General features: G+C 38.4%; 1 protein-coding gene across 1 annotated transcript in view; it reads right to left on the reverse strand.

The window, feature by feature from the left end:
- ERAP2 (endoplasmic reticulum aminopeptidase 2) overlaps positions 1–25,318 on the reverse strand; it is a 45,463-nt gene extending 20,145 nt beyond the window's left edge. The window contains exons 1-13 of the mRNA XM_080680125.1: positions 25,291–25,318; positions 22,039–22,734; positions 19,102–19,240; positions 15,515–15,649; positions 13,751–13,871; positions 11,252–11,406; positions 8,227–8,340; positions 6,569–6,700; positions 6,192–6,323; positions 4,570–4,638; positions 3,431–3,606; positions 1,242–1,321; positions 98–281 (exon numbers count right to left, since the gene is read on the reverse strand). Of these exons, the coding sequence (XP_080536251.1) occupies positions 98–281; positions 1,242–1,321; positions 3,431–3,606; positions 4,570–4,638; positions 6,192–6,323; positions 6,569–6,700; positions 8,227–8,340; positions 11,252–11,406; positions 13,751–13,871; positions 15,515–15,649; positions 19,102–19,240; positions 22,039–22,595 (1,994 nt within the window). The 5' untranslated portion in view covers positions 22,596–22,734; positions 25,291–25,318. The remainder of the gene's footprint in view (positions 1–97; positions 282–1,241; positions 1,322–3,430; positions 3,607–4,569; positions 4,639–6,191; positions 6,324–6,568; positions 6,701–8,226; positions 8,341–11,251; positions 11,407–13,750; positions 13,872–15,514; positions 15,650–19,101; positions 19,241–22,038; positions 22,735–25,290) is intronic.
- Between the last annotated feature and the right edge of the window lie 779 nt (positions 25,319–26,097).

The raw sequence follows: 26,097 nt of genomic DNA on the forward strand, positions 1-26,097 counted from the left end.
ATATGAATGATAAAACACTGAATGTCTGGTTTTGAAATCAGCATATCTGGTTCTGAATCAGTTATTTCCTGTGAAATCAGATAAAATTTTACATTACCTTACTAGCTGAAACGCATCGTGGATCAGACCTGTTCTGTCCTTAGGTCTGAGAAGTGTGTGGTTCTGATTCAGTTGTTGAATGAGTTGGTCCCATCCATGCCCCTCATAGTGAACAATATAGTAGCCATTTGAGTTCACATTGAATTTCACCCAGTTGGTATTTTCAGGTAAATCCAGAATATCTGAGAGGAGGAAATTGGCATAGGCATTTCATTATCAGCATACACCCCAGGAACATCTCCAAAACTGTTAGTTTCTATACTATTATTAGAAAATCAATAAGAAGACAAAGTTTTGGAAGAGTCATGATGATATTGATTTTCATAGTCTACTGGATGGTTTCTGCTGGAAATAATGGTCTTATTAAATTAATAAATAAATTAATTCATATGAAGAGGACTGCTAAATTTGTTCTCAGAAACAGTCGATGCAGGTCTAAGAGGCATGCAAGGGCCCAATGAGCCAGATGATGAGCATGACTGGAATTTGGCTTGATTTATTGGTGGCCATGTCTCCAGGTTTAGTTACTAGCCATTGAAATATGTATATGTAAATGGTTGGTCCACTAGTTCAGTCCTTATTTAGCGTGAAATAAGGACTCCAGGTTGAATATGATGTTATGATGGAAACTCTCTCAAATTTCTGTGAAGTGTTCAAGGAAAAATTGAAATATTAAGTGTTTTTAATATGACAGACATTATACTTTGTGGTAAAATAGCATTATCATATTATCTTAATAACTGTGAGGGCTAGTCCTCATTTAAAATAAGATGAAAAAATTGAAGCTCAGGAAGAGTTAAACATTTTTCTTAAGGCCACACATCTAATAGATGACAGAATGATGATATGAATCCACAGACAATAAATTCCTAAGTGTATGCTTTTTTCTACTATACATTTGCTCCTGGTTTCACAGCTGGATTTAGGTATTAAAAGGCAAGACAGGATGCCATCATTTCTTGATATAAATAAAACTTATTTCTGAATGCTAAAAGCACAAGATGTTCTTTCAGTAACTAGTATATGGATAAATGAGAAATTCCCCAAACTTAAATTTTTATTAGTAGTATCTTTCCTCCAAATAGTTCAGAACGTATTTAATTTCAGAATTGAAACATATGTTTGGCTAATCAGTTCATTACCTGTCTTTGATTTTAAAATGTGTCTGTGAATCACATTAGAGGAACTTGTAGAGTAGGTCAATGGGATGTGCCAAAGGTACCTATGTTAGAAAGTAAAGACGGTTACAAATTAAATAAATGACTATTTCAATTTTCACATTGTCAGATTCAGATAAGCTGTAAAAGGCACCTAATCACCTATCCTTTACATTATCAGGGGCCTTATAAATTTTATTGGCTAAGACTAGCAGACCCTTGGGCATGCAATAATTCTTCCAAGATGAAGAATTGAAGGTGTAGCAACATATACGTAGTTGAATTCTGTCACAATTACCTGTGCCATTTGCTGTATAAATCTCATACCATAATAAGTTCTGTTAATTGTTTTCTATAAAGAAGAAAAAAAAACCAATCTTCCTTTCATATTTCCAAAAACTCAGACAACCTGATACTAATGCAAATATCTGAATCAAAGCTGTAGGAAAAAGCCTTAAGGAGTCTAGATCTTACTCCAGTATGACCTTCCACTTACCCTTTGGTCAACAAAGCTAACCACATCCAACCGCCCATCTGCTAAGTGACTGTAAGTGGCCAACAGTTTAGGAACTGCAGGTCAGCAAGTCCAGAGAGCAGAAAAGCAGCATGGATAGAAGCCTCAGTTACTTACCCATGGTCCTACTATGTTAAATAACAGAAACTGGCTATTTTTTTCCTCACTGACTTTCTAGAAACTTCCAGAATTTACTTCTTTAACACATTAAGCCATATTAACCATAGCAATCCAGCACATGTGAAATTAAGGGTTTGAAAACACTAACAGGTATACAATAGAAAGGAGAGAGTCCTCAAAATATATAAAATTAAAAGAAACAATATACACAGACTCCATCTAGGAAAGGGTCAGAAAGGGATTATTTACCTGCTAACCCACAAACAGTACAGATAATTAACAAAGCAATTGAAATATTTACACAAAAAAAAGGTAAAAATGGACTCATAGATATTGCCAAGACTTAATGGAATGACTCCAGGATGAAATCTTAGCTCTGGAAGAAAGGGATGTTTTCAGATAAACATATCTGGGAATAAAAAGAGGGAGATTAGCATTTCATAAGTTTGAATAGGCATGAATCAGAGAATAATCATTTAAAAACAGTAATCTAAAAGCTGCCATAGGAAGAGGAAAAATACAGGTCATTGTAGATCTTTGTGATTCTGGATCATCCACACTATTGAACTCTCTCGTGACATTTTGATAAGTTACAAAATTGTGAGTCCTGCTTTCCCAATGATGAATCAAACATAAAAATTTCCAGGCTGTGTTGCCAAGTTATAAATTATCTAAGCTCTGTGAGGTTCAGACTTCTGAAGAACATACAGAAAAACAGAAAACGGTGTCTCAGAGAAGTAGCATAAACGTTGCTGTTGGGTTGGGAATAGGTAACTGATGAAACAAAAGGAGAAAACATTCGCTTTCTATGTGCATATTCTACCTGGTATATGCTAAAGACCTTGAATTTGCTTCTGATTCTCAGAAAAATTCTAGAATTGTTATTAGACAGCTAGATCTTTAGAAAAAAGAAATAATAATCATAAGAGGCAGTACAGATTCACTTGGATTGTTTCATTTTAAACGAGCCTAATTCCTCTTGTAAATAGGCTAATAGATCAGAGAACGTGTTGTGTTTTCTCAGGATAGGCTGGTAAACAAGACAGTGTGGTTAATTGGGTTTGCTTTAATTATTACCAAGGACAGCATATGTTTTAAGACATAACATTTATAGTCTATTACTGAAAATAAAAAGGCAACAGGAGGTCTTAGCATTTAATTAATCACATGGGGGATATCTTTTCCGATGATTTGTATAGCTGTAATAACACTTCCTAGGTATAGGCCAGTCACGCAACTTATGAAGGCCCAGAAATCTAGTATTGAAAAGAGTCAGGAGATGTTATAATGGAAATATAATCGACCACCTCTGCATCAGAACTGAGTCTCTAAAGGTGGCCGCAGAAGCACTAGGAAGGCAACTGTGACCAACACCACCTGGGCCACCTGCAGCTCTTTAAATGTGATGAAGGCTAGTTTGGGCCTTAGATTCCTGTGCGAGACAGCAGCCCGCGGTCGCCAGAGAAGCTGAAAGAAAGTTAATGCCACCTCAAGCAAACTGAGCTGAGGTAAATTAGACCGACAGAAGACAAGCAGCCACCTTTCCTGCAGGGCCCTCCATCCAGGGTCCTCTTTGAACACCCCGCTCAGGAAGCGCTCCTGTCGCAGTCTGAGCGAACGTCCTTCTCGTTCAACCACCACGAGGGGGATTCCTTTCTGCAGAGTCCACGTAGCCATCATCTCTTTGACCTCCACATCTTCCCCATGAAAGGTGAGCTGAAAGGACAAGTGACTGTGGTTAAGTCAACACAGAGGAGAGAAAACAGAGAGATGAGAAACTTAGGGCCCCTGGGATGCCAGAAACAAGGCTGGGGGAGGAGGGCTGCCTCTGGGCGCAGCAATGCGGGGACTGGACAGGGCTGCTCTCAGCAAGTACCTGAGGGAGGGATGTGAGTGGGAGCTTGAGGGTTAACACACACATGGCCGGGAAAGCCAAGAGGAAGGGTTTGAGATTGGAGCCTTCCTCCTGCTTCCTTTCAAAACAACAAGAAAAGAAACACCTCTCCATTTTGGTAGTGGTGGAAGGCAGGGTGGGTGGCCTAGGAGAGAAAGGGCTTCCTTTAAGGGAAGCTTTAAATGTTCCAACAGAACCATATATCGACAGAGGTATATTAAATGGAGCACAAAACCTCTAGCTTCTTAGCATGGCTTTCTGAAAATTGGATGATCCAGAATCTTCCTTTAGAATCCATAATTTATGGGATTACCATGACTGTTAAAAAAGAGTTTGCTTTTTTGTTGTTGTTTTTGATGACTTTTTTCTCTCTCTCCTAAAGTGCTCCAATAACTTCCCAGAAGTAAACAAAAAAGACAAGGCCTCAAGAAAGCCAAAAGCCATTTGCTCTATTTCCAAACCTAGCATATCCCGCTTGGCAGTTTTCAGAGCCTAGAGGATGCCAGCGCCTGGGTAAGCACTCAGCAGAATTTAAAGCTGAGATATTTTTAGGTAGCTGTGGGCCTGTGGGAAAGCTGAATTATAAAAACAAAAATGTAGTAGTAACAGCAACATCCCCCTAAATGGCCTGAACATTCCTCCTTCAGTCTGCTTTGTTTCAAGGAAAATCCTGGAGGCTCTCTTCCTCTCCAGTTATTTAAAGGGACAGTTGGTCTATCTGAACACTCACTCGCACCAGGTGATGGGCCAGATCTCGTCTGCTCTGTAGATCTCTTTATACTTACTGTGCTTCTTGTCCTCTTGGAATCAGAATAACAAAATCCACCAGATGTAAAATCACCTTCTAAACAACCCTATAAAACAAGAATAAAGAGCACTACCATTTGGGCACTGCCAGTTGACTGAATATGCATATCAGACATGAATGCAGACATTTACTAGCATAGCTATATGGAAATTTAATTCATCTAGACATTTGATAATGAACATAGCAACTCATGAAATGAATAAAAGGCATCTTCACAGTGACCATAGGATATACACAAAGTTAGTTCATAAATTGCTGTATTCCTTATCATGTCCAGATGAATTAAATTTTCATCTATATACTTAAAGTTTGCTAAAGAAGTTCACCATAGTGGGATAACTGTTTTAGGGTTGAATCAATTTGTTGGATTTTTCTTTCATTTGTTTCCTTTCCCCTGGGAAAGGTCCTAGTTTATCCTTTTATTCTGCATATTACTCATGCCCTTATTTATCATTTAGGCAACTGTGTCTAGTATTAACTTTCTCCTGTCACATCATAAATTACTTGGCATTGGGGAAAACACCTTTGCTTACTTGGCTATTTCCAATGACTACCATAGTAGCATACATATAATGAATGCACAATAAATTTTGAATTCAGAATTGATATGAGACCTAAGAAAATCACCAGCTTGGCAATCAACCCTTGAAACCAGGATTTAATGCTCTAAGGACAACTATATGTGGGGAAAATGACATACACACTGTCTAAGGCTCTCAAGTGCTATTAAATCACTTTACAAAAAATAACATCAGAGAATTCTTGTGATTTCCAAGTTGCTATGACATGGATTAGAACTGACGGTATGTGACAATGCTGAGTAAGTTATTTTCAGAAACTTATCATTTGAATACCACAGTTTCATTTGGCATTAGAAGGGGGTCAACTAGAATATAGGTCCTTTAAGAGAAGGTTAAGTAGGAGACTTTACTGATAACGGAAGAAACTGTGATGTAATGGAAAGAATGAATACTAGATTCAGAGTCAGAAAACAGATTTTAAGCACCGACTCCATCATTCACTTGATATATGACCTTAAGCAAATCTTCCCCTTAGTATTAGTTTTCCTAACTGTACAAATGGGGTAAGAATGCCTACCTTCCCTTCCTGATATGATTATAAGTATAATGAGACAAAAATTAACATAGCAGTATTCAAAATTGGCTTTTATATATCCTCTTATTCTTGGCCAAATTTCTCCTTTAATTTCCCCCACACTACTACACACACTAAAGACAGATTGAACAAGTAGAGTTCAACCTTAAAATTTGGGCAGAGAAGATCAGGTATTACTTAATAGGAATTACAAAGTCATTAAAGATGTTGGAAAATGGGAGGATAAAAGTGTATGGTTAACCATAGCAGGGAAACCAAAGAGAATGAGGTCAAGTGCCAAACCCCTATGGCTAACCCAGTGTGGCATCCCAGTTTAGTATGGAGCCAGAGGAAAAAGGAAAGGAAGGTGCTGTCTTCTAAGGACCCTGGTAGTGTGGCAAGTGGAATAAATATTTGTTGACTGACAATATAACTATTTATAACCTTCATAATTAGCCTCTCAATTAGGCTTAACAGCCTGCTGTAACCCAACATTTGACTTACATTTGACATGCTGCTCCACAAATCATCATTCTTAGCATTTCGATAGCTGAACTTCTTTAAGTAGTGAATAATTCCTTTCCGAAATTTCTCCTCACTCAAGAAATCCTTGAGCATATTTAAAATACAAGCTCCCTAAAGAGAGAAAAAGAAAAGAATATATAAAGGAAAAGAGTATGATATATTTTTAGTATGACATATTTTTAAAGAAAGCTTAATTTTATAGAACTCATATAACGTCTGAAAAATGAACAGCAAATAAAATAAAGAAGTAAAACAGGTGACAGTAACCTGGCAGCACCAATGTCAGCTGTTAATTTTATAGGCCACCTTATAGTTCTCCTGAAAACAGAGTTTCCACTGCCCACAGCATTTACTACCTTGTTGTAGGAAATTGTATCAAACATTTCCTGTATTTGAGTAGGAGTTTTTGCTTGATTGGAGATAGGACGGGATGAATTTAGTGAATCTCTTTTAATTACTTCAAAACACACTTCCAAAAAATAGTCATCCTAAACAGAAGAGAAAATTTTTTTCAATTTCAACTTGACATTCTCAAAGCAATAGAAAACATACTACGTTTAGTAAGATATTCTTAGAAGTAAGTATTCAATTAATATTTCTGACAATTGATTATAAGTTTCTTTCCCCTTATATACTTCCCTTTCAGCAATTCTCTACTCATAAAGGTATAAATCCAACATCCCCTCAGATATGTCATGAATGTTTACCAGCTACCAAGCCTTTGGATACAGAACTAAAACTAATGGTTCCCATTAGTGAACACTTGCTATGTGCCAGGAACTTACATCCATCATCTGCCATCCTTTCAACACCCTGCTTGGGAGATACACTATATGCATTTTATAAGTGAGACTATGTGAAGCTTTGGGACTAAAACATGTATTCATCACATAGCAATAAGACACTGACTTTGAATCCATGTCTCTCTGTATCATACTAAACGAATGCCTACTCCAAAGAGCTAATTATTAACCAGCTTGATGTGATGTTTAGAGCCCCTGTGTCTATAAAAAGACAATTTTGAAGAAATCTTTTTTTTTTTGTAATAGAACATTTATTGGGTAAATTACAGAGGTAGATAAAGTAATTCCTAGAAGAAATGGGCTTAGCAAACAAGTTCTAGAGGTCAAGGAAGGGCCCTTGGAGCTTGGGAGTGAGGAAGCTAATGGTAACACGCCTGGGGCAGGGAGGGGGAAGGGAAAGAGAAGGCAAGGGTGTGCTCCCTGAAGGGAGAGCATTGAAGAAATCTTTTTATATATTTTGGGGAAGTGAATAATAGGCCCTTTGTAAATTCTAGAGGATCGTGCCCCCAGTCATGCCTAATTCAGGTTACATGCCAAGAACTCTGCACGGAACCTATAGCCATGGGCATTGTCTTATCCTATATCACTGTATATGAGCAATGAAATTTCCTCCTCTCACTCCACATACACACATGAGTATTTGTGCTATTGGAGTTGTCTGTCCAAAATTTTTTTGGTTGGGGAATTTATGTTTTGGGCTGAATAGTATGCCCCCCTCCAATTCCTAAGTTGAAGCCCTGGTCCCCAGCATGTGACTGTTTGAAAATAGGGCCTTAACAGAGGGGACTGAGTTAAAATGAAGCTGTAGGATGGGCCACAATCAAACCTGACTGGAGTCCTTATAAGAAGAGGAAATTTGGACACACAGAGAAACACCAGAGGAAAGACTGTGTGCAGACACAGCAAAGAAGGAGGCCTCTGTAAGCCAAGGAGAGGGATCTCAGAGAAAACCAAACCTGCCGAGACATTGATCTCAAACTTCTAGCCTCCAGAACTATGAGAAAGTAAATTGCTGTTGTTTAAGCCACACAGTCCGGTATTTTATCATGGCAGGCCTAGCAAACTAATACAGTTTGCTTTTTATATCAAACACAACATCATAGGCTCCAAAACACGATGCTATATTGTTTTCTCTTCATTCACAAAAATTTTAACAGTAAGTCGACGATTGCTTAGGACACATGGCATGACGTACAGAACTGTGAACTTACGAATTGTAGCTCTGGATACGTAGCATTAACAGAGATAAGTTCCATGTAGTTGGCAAAACCCTCATTGAGCCAAATGTCATTCCACCATTCCATTGTAACCAGGTTGCCAAACCACTAGGAGGTAAAAACTCCATGTTATTCAAAGTAAAAAAATACAGGTAATTGTTAACTGAAGCAAAATAATATAATGGATGCCAATTTCCTTCTTTTAGTAAATAAGGCCTTTCCTCTATCTTTGCTACCCTTTTCTCTCTGGACAATTTCCTTCTACCTTTTTCATCTCATGGCGCATATAAAATAATTAAAATTCGGTGGCACACACAAAATATATTTTTTGCCAATCTGACAAAGAAAGGCATAATTTTGATTCATTCAGACCTGACGGCTATTGTATTGGTTGTCGTCACTTTTTAATTTGATAATCTAAGGGAGAAGAGGTCAGTGCCCCTGACTAAATAGTCAAGTTTTGGATGTTTTGAAAGTTCTGGCAACTCACCAGTGTTATTCAACTGAGTTCCCTGCCTTTTTGTCTCACTACCACATTTTTGCTTGCTTCACTTTTCTTTTCTTTTGTGTTCCCATTGCCTCCAGCTCTCCAATTTTCATTCTATCCTTTGAATACTTCCTAGCTATTAGATTTACTATTCTGGAAGAAAATAAAACATTTTTTTGGGGGGGGCATTGTTTGTGTCTTGCACAACAACTATAATCTCAGCTTATCTTTGATATATGGTCATGGTCTAAGGAAAAGTATAAGCCAAAATATCCTTGGTGAAGTTACCTCTTTATTTAAGTAGTAGGTACTTAAGAGAATACCAAGAATTCATTTAGGACATTCAGATTGTTACTTAGTATTACTGATGAGCATATTTGGTGTTAACCTCTGCCCTGACAGTTCCAGGGATTAAATTGGCCACTAAAGTGAATAAAGGTCTTAGATTTTAACTATGTACATAAAATAAAAAGATGTATAAGGATAATCTAAATAGAATTCTACCATTGACCTATATTTGATCTGTAGTTTTACATATTGCTACTTTGGTGTCCTTTTATATTTTATTTATTTATTTAGCCTATATCCCCAATACAGTGCATCTAATTTATCTATTTTAGGATTGCAGTCTCCAGGAGGATGGGAAACTAAAAGATTTTAAGATCCAGAAGAGCCTTGTTACAGTTATAGAGAAGAACAGCTATATCTGTAGCTTTTAGAAAATGTTTGAGCTCTATTCCTTTTTTGATGACCCTCAGGACATTTTGCAAGTGGGCACCAATCTTCCCAAGGACATTTGTGAGAAGGGACAGGTGGTGTTTCCTCAATTGTAGAAGTGATGAATATGAGAAATGCAGGTTGAGCTGATTCTGGCCACTTTTTTTAGTTGGCAAGAGTGGTTTGCTTCTTCATTCATTCAATGATTATCTATTGAGAACCTATGTTCCTGGTACCAAGCCATATGTTAGAAATGTGAATGCATATAATACAGCCTCTGTCTCAGTACGGAGGGCAACCAGCAGACAGATAAATGCAATAAAGCATTATGGGTGCCATGATCAATGTCTGTACAAGGGACGGAGGGTTCCAGCAGGAAAGAATCAGTTCTGCTTAGAGAGTTTGTAGATTAGTTCAGAAATTATTCATTTCCTGAGTCTTGCAAGTGGTCTTGGGTATGTTGGGAGTGGTGTATGCTCTGGGCAGATCAGTAGGAGCAAAATTATAGAGCAGCAACACAACCTAGCATGTTCAGGAAATGGCAGTGGTCTGGGATGGCTAAAGCTTAGTGTGTCAGTAAGAGATGAGGCTGGAGAGGTGGAGAGGGACTATCATGGGGACCTTGTATGCCATTCTGAGGACCCTTGACTCACCCAGTTGGCACTGGGAGTCTTTGCCAGGGTTTTACACAGATCAGTGACACGGTCATATGGAGACAAAATGGTCAAGCCAAAAAATTCTAGTGCAGCCTGCTGTTTTAGCCATCCATACACTCTGCATTTCCACAAAGGAGAAGCTATTAAAGGAAAACTCAGAGGGAGCGTGGAGCTGAAGAGCTAGAGTTCTCCGACCATTTCCCTGTGAACATTGGGTAGGAAGATTAGAAATCCCTAGGCTCAGTTAAGTGCTTTAGAGCTACCAGTGACTAATATCCAAAATCCCTATGATGGGCCAGTGGGGAGATCCTGAATCCGAGAAAGCTGCCCACATAGTGCAGTGCAGAGCATGGCTCTTATGTAATTGGGTATTTAGTTCGCTGCTTAAAAAAATAAAATAAAACAAATTAAGACAGTATTATGATGATGATAAAAGGTAAACTTAAAAATTAAAAAGAAATTACCAGATTCTATATTGTCATGATATTTACATACACGGTGACAGAGAATTTCTAGGGCTCTAAATAATTCACTGTGCTACTGGGGATTCTCAGAAATAAATAGAGTAGAAATGGTCTCTAATATCTATAGTATTAGTTTTTTGGCTCCATATTTGTGTGTAAGACAGTGTCAATAAGTGGGCCTTGGAAATCTTACTCTGTAAGAAATGGTAGCAATAGTAGTGGGCATTTTCATTATTAATAACTTACACTAATTGAGGGCCTACTATATGACAGGCACAGACATCTCTAATCCTCACAACAATTTCAAGAAGCTTGATTTTGAAATATCACAGTACTAGGGCTATAAGAAAAAATATATTTAATAGAAATCTCTTTTTTGTAGGGTTTCCAATTCTGTGTTTTATGAATTTGCATAGTTGCCACCCTTCACTACTAAATGACATTTGAAGGGTCTACCCTGAAGGGTTTTAGAAAAATAAAGTGATCGCTTCTCTCATGATAAAATTCCTATATGAGTCCCATAGTCTAGAGCTGTAGCCCTCTGCTACTTGACATATTGTGTCTAGTTTGGTAATCCATAAGGTCCCCTCTAGAGATAAAATAATACAATTTTATGTTGTTTTAGGAAGATTGGGGGTGTCCTGCCTAATGCTCTTTTGAACTGATACTAAGAAAATGTCATGAGTACCAAGTACCTGGTGTGCTAATTCATGGGCTATGACTCTGGTGACCCATAGTTTATCAAAAGCAGAAGAGGTCTTTGGATCAAAGAGCAGTGATGTCTCTCTATATGTGATGAGGCCCCAATTTTCCATGGCTCCGGATCCAAAGTCAGGAATAGCAACTAGATCTAAAACATAAGAACAACCATACTTGATCATTATGGCTTCTACCCCAGAAGTGGGATTCGCTTCCTCCTCAAATACATTATGATCCTTGCAGTATACATAGCAGACTTTCTAAAAACATCAAGAATATCTTAACATTGACATAGTGTCTTGTAGTTGCACTAAAAATAATCAGTACCCATGTCAAGTAGAATATATTCTATCAATACAGTTTTAGTTGCAGTTGAAGTACCCTATTGACATTTAACCATTGTTTTTTTCAAAAAGTTCTGGACTCTGAAAATACCATGGATGCACTACTGCTAAGAAAATAATTTATCTATAGACACTCATGTTATAGTTTATGTTAGTATACTGAAAACTTCAAAAATTAAAGGTGTCTGCCTGGCTGGTGTGGCTCACTGCTTGAAGAGGTCATGGTTCAATTCCTGGTCAGGGCACATGCCTGGTTTGCGGGTTCAATCCCCAATAGGAGGTGTGCAGGAGGCAGCCGATCAATGTCTCTCTCTCATCATTGATGTTTCTATTTCTCTCTCTCCCTTCCTCTCTCTGAAATAAATAAAAGCATATTTAAACCTGAAACCTATATGATTATGTCAACCAATGTCACCCCAACAAATTTAATTACAAAAATAAAAATTAAAAATAAACAAAAATAAATAAAAGTGTCAAATAATTTTTAATACATTTGATATTCATCAAAACATATAATGAACTCATTTCTATAAAGAGAGAAAGCTATAAAAATTTAATTTTATAAAACACCTTTTAGGAGCAAAATCTGTAGTCAATATTGCAATTAATATTTCAAGAATATATGGCCTCTTTTATGAGCAAATGTTCTTTAAGGCAGTAGAGGAAAAATGCTGTGAGCATCAATTATTTCTTACCTCAATTTCCTCTCAACATTGATATTTTCTCTACCTCTTAACTAAGTCATGGGTGGGGTAGGAAGAGTGTGTGTGTGTGTGTGTGTGTGTGTGTGTATACATCCTTTGCCAGTGACTTCATGTAGGTTAGAAATTTAAAATTTCTGGCTAATATTTAATCTTGATTTTTATTTTATTTTGCCATGACATTTTGGAAGAAGTACTGTTCAGATGAAAAGAAAGATAATTTTTTTTAAAGTTTGTAATGAACCACGTCATTGGTTTAAATTGCATTGTCTGGGATTAGTACTAGTTAATTCCAGTGTATAAAAACAAATACTTATAACAAAATAAGAAACTAAATTGGCACTAATAAAGATCAGTATTCATTAGCACTTCAAATGTGGGAATGACTCCTTTTCTAAATTGTACTGTTGATTTTGTATTATTTGGATTGTTTCTCAAAGCCATTAGAGACACTTAAATCAGCTCTATTTTATTTAAGCTGCATGCTTCTTTTCAGTTAGTTTTAAAATACATTTCATATACTCTTCGAGGTTGCATTTTTCAAGAACAACATCAGATTGTTGATTGTTGTTATTTAATCTTTCCTTGACTTTTGCCATAGAGAAGAGCAGTGGATTATGGGTAACTGAATTTAGTATATCTGTGCTAAGGGGTATGCTAAGGGGCATATAGAATACACACTCTAATAATACAGTGAGATTCAGCAACTATAGGAATAAGCTCCTGATGTCTTTTCATGTTCCCTTTTACCTTCTCTTAAAAAAATAAATTGAATGGAGGTTGTGGGGAAAGGAGAGGAAGGATATGATAAGGAGAAGTATTTCTTAACATCCCAAAGAAAATAAATGTTTTGTCACTGTCAGAAACTCTTAAAAAGTAATCTATATAAGCTATAAAATTAAATCATAGTTTTTATATGTTCTGCAATATTATGAAAATCACAACTTTTAATTTTTAAGATAGAAAATTAAAAAAAAGATAGATTGTGTGTATTTTCTTACATAAAGGTCTACTACCACATTCAAATTATCTATCTCCTCCAAATCTTTTTTTAAAATCTGTACCACAGTCTTTCTTATTTTCTAACCTCAATTACCCTACAGATAACAGATGAAGGGACAATTTTCAGCTGTTTACATAAATCTTTGGCAACTTTTATGAAACATTGCTGGTCTTGTACAAATATGGTATAGGAAAAAAATGTGCTCTAGAAAATTCACCAAATTAAACCTAATATGTAATGCAGCTATTTTAACTTTAAACCTGATAAAAGAAGAGAAAAATTACCCACACTACTTAGGCTTCTCATAAATACTTTTCTACACTCAAGGACCCTCTCTGAGGTACAAATTATTGCTTCCTGTGCTAAGTGAACCTCCTGAGTGCTCATTTAAACTACATCTAAAGGGGGAAGTAATCAAATTCTATAAGCAAAAATAAAGACACCTACCCAGTTTTGGGAGTGGATAGTTGATATCAAAGTAACTTTCATAAAAATCAAGTAGCTTCAATGATGCCTCCAAAGCATAATGAGTTTGACTCCATTTGTCTGGGGATGCATAAATGGACATCTGCAAAATGTTGGTCAGAAAGAGTGGTCTTTGAATGACAGATCCTTGGCATGATACCATTCCTAACAATCCTTATCCAAAGAAAGGCAAACTACATGTCTCAAGAAATTACTGAAATACCATTAAAGCATGTTGTCAATAGGGGATATGATGTTCTGTAAAGTATTAAAGCAAAAGCCTCTCGTGAAAATTATAAACAATCCTGCATCTTTCATTACAATTCATTCCCTAGGTGCTAATTGTACTTTTCAAGCCCTGTTAACCTATTATGTCATGAGAGTCCACTTGAGCTCATCAGTATCATGTACACTTAAAACTAGCCTTCCAAAGTTATGATTAGCACAATTCAAATAAAACATAGTTTTATGAGGCGGAAAAGCCTTTAAGAACATATTGGATCCAGTTTCCCCCATCCCCTTCCTAGTCTAGTTTACTTTAAACTAAAAAATGCCAAATATGTTCATTGACTCCCCTCAAAGCAAATAGCCCTTAAGTAGAAAAAAATAAAGTTAGCTTCTGATTTTCTTGGGTTTCAAGCATAGTGCTACTTTCATTCCATTATCTGCTTTCCTGCTCGGAACTAAGTGAAGTTCCTGAGAACTTTTTAGGAAGGATATGTTTATGGCTGCCATGTTTTGATGGATTACCAGGCACTGTGTTAAAAGTGTACATGTAAGTATAAATTAATCCTCTCAATAACATTATGAAGTAGCTGCTATCATCTTCCTGGAAATTAAGTAACTTGCTCCAAGTCACCCATGTAGAATCTATAGACCTGGGATATGAGTCCAAGGAAGCTGACAGCAACCTGTCCTCTGCAGTAAAGTGTCATCTGACCTCTCACATGTCTATAGCTATGCACATACAGACCAATGTGCAGAGATGCCATGATGTGTGTGCAGATACATAATTTATATACATTTCCATAGGTATCATATGTATGTAAATTATTATAGCCAGTTTATGGCTATTTTTCATAAGTGTTATTATTTTATGGTTCTTTGAATATGTTTTTATGTCAATCATTTGGTCCCTCAGGGTAAGGAGTTCTTGTTTATTGTGTCTATTGATGTTTGCAAAACTTATATAAAAATAAATACTGGGTGTTGTAAATTTTTGCAAACAATGAAGACTCTAAAATTATGAAGAGTTTCTTTTATTGAGAAAAACGATTGGAAACAATGTGAATGTCCTGAAAAACGGTGTGATTAAAAAATTTCTATGGTAAAAATATGAGGTATAGTACTAAGCAATTATTAATATAGTATTACAGAAAAATATTTAATGGCATTCAATTTTTATTGCATATTATGGTAAAGATTGAGTTAAATAGTCGCACATTATTTTATACAAAATGTATACACAGTATATACTGTTACTATATATACATATATATACTGTCATATACTGACATACATATAAAAAGTAGTTGGAAGGTTTACATTAACATTATCAGTAATTATATCCTAGTAGTGGAATTATGGGTAATTTATTTTATTTTATTTTATTTTTTACCTATTTCTTGTTTGTAAGATAAGCATGATACTTTGATAATAAGGAATAAAGCTTAAGAAAATAAAGAAAAGTTTATTGCGCTCAGCACACTATTCTGTGCTGTGTATGAAATTAGATCTCAATCTTACCTTGACCCCTGATGAGGTTGTCCCACTCACAGACTTGAAATCACAAACTATGTAGGCTACAAGGTATGTACTCATTTTTACAGTAGTTTCAAAATGATCTTCCAAGAGGCCTCCTTCAAGTTCAATCGTCTTAGCCTACAGGAAGGAAAAGAATCATTTGAAAATGGGAGTATTTTACACCAATGCCTATGACGTAAGCCAGGTAAGTCAGAGGAGAGCCTGACACTCTGACACTTCTAGGAGGGCATAGCACTCGGTGGTCTCTCTCCCTTTATTTTTCTTATCCCTGGACTTTCCTGAAGACACACTGCACTAATTTTGAGATCCCAAAATGTATGCCAATCTTATTTGCTTGAAAATTTATTTGCTTGAAAGCATAATAGCAGCCTAGATGCTTCTACTTACTTGAAATGCAATAACCTCCAAATTGCCATAAATTCAAGTTCTGCACTTCTAAGGAAAAATACCCAGAGAATGGCCCCTTTTCCCTTGTTATATAATAAGTAAATCTCTGTTGCAGAAGGAAATGGGAGGCAAAACTGTGCTAAATGATTTGCATTATCTTTTAATCCTATTACCATGTGTTTGTGAGGTAGGTGTTATTTCACAAGTGAGGAAACAGAGTCTCAAAAATATGAACTGAACTGACCAAGATCACAAGACAAGTTCCACAGCAAGACCAAGATGTGGATGTGACCCTGTGACTCCAAAGACATGCTCATTCTTTCACCTCACTGTGTGACAGCTTTAGTCACAGTCTTATTTTTATCTTTGCTTCATTGATTTCACAATGAAAGCAGTCAGGCCAAGGAGGTCACTAGTAATCTAAGCTCCTGCCTATGTACTGAGGAAGCAAAAGTTTTAAGCCTACAGACTTGTCAGCTGCATCTCTCAAGTTCACTGAATAATTACTGAGTTCTATCTTTATTTGCACTGAAGAGCTAGTCCCAGAGATGATCTCCACTATGGTATAATACCCCTAAATACTGAATGGGTCAGATTCAGTAATCTGAAAATACCACCTTCTTCAAATTGGTGACAACTCTTGGGCTAGCTTGTTCCCCTCCTCACACCTTCCACCCCCCTTTGTAAGGTGTCAGGCTTGGGGCAGTGCTAACTAGGCCTTCTGGAGCATGTTTTATGTGTTTGGTTAAGATTATAGTTTGCTTTGGCAAGAGACAATAACTTGAAATATTACCATAAACTGCCTAGCCTACTTCAATGACAAATGTTCACGCTATTAAATTCTACATAATTTAATTCTACAGATTTCTATCAAAGCTTTCAGTTCCTAAGTTCCTATAAAGCAGAAGACACTGACCACATACTCTAAGAAAGTTAGCAGTATATTCTGGGCTGTAATTACTTCTTTCCAGCAAATTCATTTAGCTCAATAATAATCTCTTTCTTTATGAGTCTGATGCAAGCAGAGTTCTATGGATACGTACTCCTAGCAAAAAAGAGGGTCATAGAAGAGGGGGACAGGGAGAAGGCTTTGACTGTAGTCTTCTGACCAAACTCAGCAGCAAAACCATTTAGTCAAGCATATGGAGGGGTGAGGGAAAGAGGAGGCAAGGCAAGCCTGTGGTACCATGGGGAAATGAGCATCTGTGCCTCCAGACAGCTGATAGCAATGATGTGTAGGAGACAGATGGGCATTCCCTCTGATTTTCCCCCCAGATAAAGATGTAGCCCATGGAGGCTGAGTTTTGTTCAGGAACTTGGAGTGATTCATAGGTTAACACTGCCTTAAGTGGAAGTGTATGGGTGTTAGTATAAGTTCATCCAGGATGGTGATGTACGTTCCAAGCATAAAACACTTGTTGCTAGATGAGGAGTTGGCTGTTTTCTCAATACTGGCAGGACTCTACTTGCACAGCACGTGTCACCAGCAGGTGTGTGCTCCTTTAAGGAATAAAGGGGACAAAGACATGCCCCAAAGATATGCTGCCTCTACCAGTGCTTGGCTGGCCTCTCACTTCCCTTAAATCTTAACTAAACAAATTGGGAACTTAGTATTCGTTGCTTCTTCTCACCAGACCATAACCCATATTAAGTGCTGTCGCTGTTATTATCCAGAGAGTATGATTGTAGTATTCCTTTAGGTCTCCTTTTCTTCTTGGCTAAACATGAAAGTCTGGGTTGGTTGGGCATGTCAGTGAGGAGCAGAGTGTTAAGCCAATATTGCTGAAAACGGCATGATCCACAGAACTGGTCTAGTCAACTGAGGCACTGCAAAGATTCGAGGGTTGTAGAAAATATTTTCAAAGTGTTCACTTATTTTTCTTAAATATGAGAAGTTACTGGGGGTTTCTAAAAATAGAAAACTTAAACTTTGATATAACAAAATGACAATTTATGTTGGCGTCACACTTTAAGTAAAGGCTTTATGAACTCTGTTTTTACTTTAGCCTCCATGGTTATTCATATAAAAATATATTAATAAAAAGCTGCCAGAAAGGGGCTGAACTATGCTTTGCAAGCATTTCTACCTGAAAATGAGAGGGCTAATTAAATTGCTGTCTTCACAGTCGTGGAAAAGCTATAGGATGTGTGTTAAGTGTGATGTTCCTCTTGATCTGCTCTGCCAGTATTTCAGAGCAAATATCTTTTTTTTCTATTTAAATAGAAATCTGGGAAGTTCAGTATCTAGCTTATGAACTTATTTCTCCCCTTCACCATGAGTCCACTCACTGTTCAAGGCCGAGAGGGCAGTGGGGAGGGCCCTGAGCCGGCTGCTTTCTGTGCTGCCCCTTCCGCTGAAGCACTGTCAGGAGAGCCTCTACCTTTGTCCTACATTACAAGTCCGGGTGGGGAAATACTTTACATTTTGTTCAACAACACAAATGGTAAGCACAGCATTAGTGAGGAAGCAAAAGTTTTAAGCCCACTGTGTCTTTCAGAGTCTCTGCATTTTGAGTACAAATACAAGCCAAATAAAAGGTCTCTTTCAATTTAAAAAGTGTATAACCACAATAAATAATTTTTATAAATAATTTTAAGAACGACCACTGCAACTTATAAAAAATGAAAACCCATTTGTAAGTTCCAGCACAGAAGTCTAGGTCGGAATATTTGGGGAAGGGCCCAGGCAGGGGTCTCTCCATCCTTGCCATTCAAATGCGGTCCCTGGCCCCGCAGCAATGGCATCCGTCACCTGGGAGCTTGTTAACAAGACAGAATCTGGGCCTCCCTCACCACAAGACTGACTGAATCCGAATCTGAATTTTAACAAGGTCCTCGGATGATTCATGTGAACATTAAAGTCTGAGAAGTACTGCTCTCCTTGATTCTGATTTTTGTCTCTGGCCAAGTAACACTGATTTAAAAGAACAATGTTTGCATATGAACATAAAGAAGCTGTAAATCACTTTGTTTTGTTTTGTTAAAAAGCTTCTGGTGTAACAGTGTCCCAAACAAAATGACGTTAAAATCTAGAAGGATTGGGGTTATTAAATAATATGTTTGATAGAACAAATTAATACTTTAAGTCTTGAAAAAAAAAGAAAATATTTTTAAAAGCAACACAGCAAAGACAAAAGCTCAACCTGAGAACAATTCCCCAATGTTTCTGAAAGTGGCAATACCTTTGGCATGTTGGATAGTGCGATGTGTCTACTCTCTCTTCTTATCTTGATGGAAAAGTTGGCTTTGAACAATGGTTCGTCAAAGCAAGGGAAAGCCATTCGTGCCTCAGTTGGCTCAAAATCTGTTACTGCGATTGTTCTGTGAAAAGAACCACCCCCAGCCAGAATACATCAGTGAAACCAAGACAGAAATGAATTTGTGCCTTCAGAACAATCCTGGAAATGACATATTTGATTTCTCAAACTATAATTTTTGAGAATCCAGGTTTTATTTTTTTTCCAAATAAACAAGGGTAACATTTAGTTTAGTGGCTGCCAATTGTGAATAATGCATGGTGCTGGGCACTCTATTTACAGGATCTCCTTCATTCTCCTAGCAGACAGGATTTAAGGCTCAGAGAATTGGCGTGACCTTACCTGGATCCTTAACTAGCAAGTGGCTGAGAGAAGCATGCATGTCTAGTTAATTTGAGGTCAAAATGGACTAGGAAATTAGTAGGTCAGTACCATCTCTAAACCTGTGGAAATCTCAACCAGACATATGACTAATTGTGGGTCATGACTTAGGATGTGTTCCCAGGAAGCAGACCCTGATTTATTAAGGAAATTCTGCCAAAAGAAAAGGGAATGAGAAAAGCAGGACAGGGAAGAGCAAGAAGCCAGGCCAGGTCCCAGCTTCAGCCTGATCCCCAGGAGCTCTGGAAAGGAAACTCCACCTTCAAGGCCCCCCCGCACTCCCAACTGGAGGCAAGGAGCTATAGCATAGACAAATCTCTATATCACATCACCTGGATAATGCCTGAAATTGTATAATTCAGTCTGTAAAGGAGAAGCTATCAGGATTATCATAATAAGAGTCCGAAATAGCCTGCAGCTAATTATGGGAGGCATTCTGGAAGTCCTCCAGTTCTTACTCCAACAAATGCCCCTCTCTAGTCTCCCAGGTCTCCCAAAATGATATCTTTAAAAAGTATTTTCTTTGGGTAGGGCCACTGTCACTTGAATACATTTAAGAAAAGGCATCACATAGAGCCCTAGTGGAAAGAAGTTGCTGAATTTTCTATCTAGCACTACACTAGACCTGAGAACAGGCCCCTCAGAATTGAGGCTGCAATGAGGGGAAGCATCCCCAGGGGAGCGGGGGAAAGAGATGGGCCTGGGGGAAGGCTGTTCTAAGTGGACTGCTAAGGCTCTGGGGTGGATGCATGAGCCCCCAGAGGGCAATGAGTACCTAAGGTGGGGGAGGAAAAAGCAATATGTAGCAGATGCTGCTCAAGTTGCCTACTAACATATTCCCCTTCTGCAGTTCCATCAGAATCCTGATTTTGTTCCGGAAGGCAATGTATCTTTAGACTCCCTTGCAAGTTGGTAGGCATATGACTCGTGGCCTAGTTGAAGTCACTGGGTGGGAAAGCTCTGTAAAAGGAGTCAGACTCAGCTGGAATGCTTCTTTCTGCCTTTTTCCCTCCCCCATTTCCCCGTTTTTTCCTGCTGGAATGTGGACTTGAAGGCCAGAGGTGCACAAATCATCTTGTATTAGGAAGGGAGCCATATGCCAAGGAGGCTGAGCAGAAAGATGGAAGGAGTTTGGGTCCTGGATAACACTAAGAAGCACTGTAGCAAGCCTGAGCTGCCTTACTTCTGGATTTCTTTTTTTTTTCCCCCACAAGTAAATTACCCCCTATGTGTTGAGCCACTGTATTTGGATTCCTCTAACTGGCAGCTGAACACAACTGATAAAGGGTGGGAGAGCCAGGCTCTTCTTCCCTCCCAGGTGACCCAGCTCTGGACAAACAAATTATCCTCTCTTTTCTCTTTCTCTTACCTCTAGCAAATTCTGTCTGTTTTATCCTCCCAAAGAAATGCCAAGTTCAATCACTTACTCCATAAGGCACTACCTCTAGCCTGGCCCAAGCCACCATTTCTTGCCTGAACTACTGCAATGTCCTCCTAAATGATTGCTCTTCTTCTACTTTTTCCTTCCTATAATGGGTCCTCCACATACACCTGAACTTTATAAGCATGGATCAGGTCAGAACCTTCCAGTGAGTTCCACTGCACTAGAGTAAAAGCCTAAACTCCTCACAAGAGGCACTAAGTGATATCACCCCTTTCAACTCTACTTCTCTCTCTTGCTCATGCTCTTCAAGACACACTGGCCTTCTTTTCTCAATCTGTCCCACTTTGCACTTGCTGTTCCCTTTTCTGGGGACACTTTTCTCTATTACATCCTCATGATTGTGTTCTTTTTAAAAAAATGTCAGATCTCAGTTTAAATGCACCTCGTTGACAAGGCCTTCCCTGACCACTCAGCTAAATTAGTCCCAACGCCCAGCTACACTTACTCTCCATTACGGCACCTTGTTTTATTGCCTTCATAACATTTATCACCTCGTTCATATCTCACCACTAGAGATTCAGTGTCTAGAACAGTGCCAGGCATAAAGCCAATAAACATGAGGTGATCAAATAAACAGTATTTCTCAGTTCTCCAAACATATTTGCTCCTGCCTCCTGCATTTGAGTCATGCTGGTTCCTGGGTAAACTGCATACTTTCATTTCCTCTCTCTCTAGCCACATCTCACATTCCCTTCTGGCCCCAGATGAAGGCTCGCCTCCTTTGAGAATCCTCCCCTATTTCAGCTCTCTCTGCACTGAGCATCCTTTCCTACAGAACATAAACATGTCTGTCTTATCACTATCACACTGGCTTCTCCTCCCAGATACTCTCCCTCCAACAGTTTATGCCTTTGCATTCTTTCTTCCCAGCTTTCCTGCAATTTCCTTAAGAAACAGCAGAGCTTCTCCTTCTGCCTCCTTTCCCACAGTTTATTGGGCTTTTCATAACTGATTGCTGAAACATGCTCTTGGCAAAGAGATCTAACACATAAGGAAAATATCATGAGAGACTGCAAACAGCTGGGGCGACATCTTACCTTGTTTCACCACCAAGAGTCCTGTACGTGCTTTTATAAAACCCTTCAAAGCCATCAGCTAACTTGCCCTGAAAGTCAATGGCCACATAGTATTTCAGGTCAGCCGTAAGTTTCTCTGGAACCAGCAGAGCAATTTGCTCATGAGCAGGATAACTCAAAACATCCAGCTTTCTCCCTGGTTTCCTGTATCTCAAATCTTCCTCTGAATGAAGGGTGACATTCATGATTTCAAGATCTTTGCTGTGTAAGATGATAAATTGGGTGGCATCTCTGACTAAGACTTCAATCTTCTCAGATGCAACGAAGTCCAGGGAGGTGAGATTTGGATGAACAAAAAGGTCATAGTGGAGGGGAATGGCCGTGTTGGGGAGCCTTAGCTCATGCCAAGGAAATGGTTCCCCATTGGTGGCTGTCGGGAAAGCCCCAGGGTCCTGATTGAACTGATCACTAGATGGCATTGAGAACCGAGAACAAATGCATATTTTAGGTAAGATGATTGCTATACAGTAAAATCCTGTGTAAACATTAAGTGTTAGTTTTTTATGTGAATTAACCATTGCAGAAGAATGGAATATCAAGTCTATTCTCTAGAAGATAGGTTACTCTCCAGACTAACTCTCATAGTCTTCATAGCACTATATAAGCTCCAGTTGTGTCACATAGGATCTGAATAATGTTTTAATACATTGATTTAATCTAGAAGAAAATAAAACATTATTAGCATGAAAAAAAAGATTTCAACTCATAAATAAAACCTTAAAAAAATAAAAGGATATATGGGAATAGGGAAAACCTGCTCGCTGTCAGAATCAGGCCAAATATCCACAAAATAAAGTAAAATTGAGCAATTATCTGGTTATTACAAATACAAATTTTTTAGAGCTCTAATGCAAGGACTCTGCCTTAAAATTATATGGAACAAATGTCTTCCGCATTTCTGTACAGTGAACAGTAGGAAGGTGTGTAAATCATTGCCTGGTGAATGCTTCTAACATTTGGCTACAGCATTCTAAAAGTATCTGGGACACCTGAAAGTGAACTACACAGGTATTTCTATTTTCTTTTTCTACATCACAGAGAGTATATTTTTTGGATACCAGATATTACTATTAATGGCATTGAACTTTGCCTCTTTCATACACATCTGAATGGCCTTATTCTATGGCTATTGATATAAAAGATGCTGGTCAAGCTAGATGTTTACCATTGGATTATTTCCAATATATCAAAAGCTATGGAAATAAAATTTGAGTTTATAATATTCTGACATTACTAAAAAATTGTTTTTGTCCTCTGCATTTTAGGCTACCTCTGAAAACACAAATTAAACTGAATTCACGGCTTCTGTAAACAGAACTAAGATGATTTTCTCTTATTAGAAGGGTATAGCTACCAAACATATAAAATTAGGACAGTATAGCTACCGAACATATAAAATTAGGACAATATAGTTAATACACCAACTCCCACCCTGCCACCTGCCTCTACCTGCTTCCTCCCTGCTTCAACTTAAACCCATGAACGGATTATTTTCTTTTTCATTATTAACAAGTTCTTTAGAATTACTTATCTGATCAATTACTTCATTTTTCCAATTTGCAATACTAATGCAGATCAACAGGTATTGTTAAATGAACAAAGACAAAGAAGAATAAAATAATGGTTAAATTATTTTTTGACAAGTATTAAATTACTAGAGGCCCGATGCACGAAGATTTGTGCAAGAATAGGCTTTCCTGCCCTGACTGGTTTGGCTCAGTGGATAGTCGTTGGCCTGCAGACTGAAGGGTCCCAGGTTCGATTCCAGTCAAGGGCATGTACCTTGGTTGCGGGCACATCCCCAGTAGGGGCTGTGCAGGAGGCAGCTGATCGATGTTTCTCTCTCATCGATGTTTCTAACTCTCTATCCTTCTCCCTTCCTCTCTGTAAAAAAATCAATAAAAATATATTTTAAAAAAATAGGCCTTCCTTCCCCTGGCTGCCAGAACCAGCTTCCCTCTGGCACCCAGGACCCGGGCTGCTTTGCTCTGGCCACCACCACCCACCGAGGGCATGCTCTGAGCCATGCCACGGCTGCTGGGAGCATGCCCCTACCCCTGGTGTATGTCTGCTGGGGCTGGGGGCAGCACAGAGTCCCCTCCTGCCCATCTGCGTGCAAAACTTCTCCTGAGCCGGTAGTGATGCAGCCTCCTCCTGAGCTGGTCATGAAGCCTTAAGGCACCCCAGCTAATTTGCATATTACCTCTTTATATATATAGATGGCTACCAAATCTCAATGTTCCAGAATCCTCTGATACATAAAACCAAAACTGGTCTATTAGCTTGAATTTCTGATATTTTGAAAAATGAAATTGCTTATTTGTTAGGTTCTAGGTTTGGGAATCAGGATGCCTGGATTCTAATACCAGCTCTGCCACATTTACCTGTGTGAGCTGGGACAAATTTCTGATTTTTTGAGCCTTCGTTTTCTCACCTATAAAATAATGTAATAATTACACCATCTTCACGATGGGAGGATTAATTGAAGAATTTAGCACAGCACAGCAACTAGCATATAGGAAGCATGTAATGCATGTTAAATGTTAAATTATTATTTTGGATATTATAACTTGCATTCTCTGGCCTAAATTAAGAAGTAGTGCTGCCCCACTTACAGCAAACACACTCCAAGAAAGGTGCATTTTTTTTTTTTCTGTAAGAGTGAGAGAAAGGTCTTGGTATTTACTCATATAGTCTTTAACTTTAGAACTGGCGAGGACTTTAAATGCCAGATAACTCAAGTCGTTAGTGTCCAGATAAGGAAACTGGGGGTCGGGGGTGGTGGGGGCGGGGATGGTGGCCGTGACTTTCCTAAAATCACACAGGAAGTTTGAAGCAGAATCAAGAGCAAAATACAGCTCTTGGATCCTTGATCTCACGGACTTTTCCATTATATTGCACTGTAGCTTCAATAGCATTACAATGAGCAAAACATCCTGGGATTGGAGATGCAGGTATTGCAACAAACGTCTGGGAAAGGCTAAACAATCTCCAAAAGAGAGTGAGGTAAGCAGAAGATTCTTAAACGGAGTCCCATCTTTAAGCACACACTTTCCAATACAGCAGTGCCAGATTCACGCCCTTTCACCAGAGCCTCGCCTTCAATGGCAAAACTTCCTCAGTACAGCAGTTTTATGCCTTCAGTTCTGGCCATTAGCCTCACTGAAAAATTCTGATTTAAAGACAAATTCAAGAGAAATGTTAAAGCATTACCTTAATCCACGTTGTTGCAGATTTTAATGGAGGGGAATTTATTTTTGCTTTCACTTTCTATTTGGTAAGACTCAGAACTTGTGCTACTTCCTGGTCATAGCACTAGCTGGTTCATTGTCACCTAGATATAAACGGGCTTAGCACAAAAGCTTTTGTTCGGAAAGCAGGAGAAACTGGCAAGCGTCTTCAGAGCAAGAGCCACACAATAGCAAGTTCGGCTGCTGCTCCTGCTGCTTTTTCTTTCCCCTTTCTTAGCCCCACGTGTACACATTCAGAACCTAGCTTGAGTGTGTGTGTGTTTTAAAGATATGTTTTTATTGGTTTTAGAGAGAGGAAGGGAGAGGGAGAGAGAGTGGTGGTAGTTCTGCAACATTCCTCTTCACAGGACCCAGCCTAGCTGTGTGTATCTGTCTGTGTGTCTGTGAGTTCTCAGGATTCTCCCCTGCCCCTGAGGACAGAAGTGATGATGGAGAGCGAGGAACCAAGGTGATCAGATTGATCTGTGGAATCCTAGAAGAAAAAGTTGAGTAGGATCCAGGTGACTTCGTAGCTTATTATTTAAAACTATTTCTCACCAGAGGGGTTTCTAACTCTTTTTTCCCCCTGAGAATAGAATAAGCTTTGGGATGTGTGTTACTTAGGGAATTCACATATCTCACTCTCTCGTATCATCCTGGTCTTCACAACCATCTCTTGCTCAGAGAAGCTGTCCTTGTTGGCTCTGTCTAAAACAGCAGCACTCCTCCCTAAGTCCACCCCAGCCACCTCTGCCTCCTTAGCCTGCTTTATTTTTCATCTTCACATTTA

This window comes from Plecotus auritus, assembly GCF_963455305.1.
Source record: "Plecotus auritus genome assembly, chromosome: 7".
NCBI lineage: Eukaryota > Metazoa > Chordata > Mammalia > Chiroptera > Vespertilionidae > Plecotus > Plecotus auritus.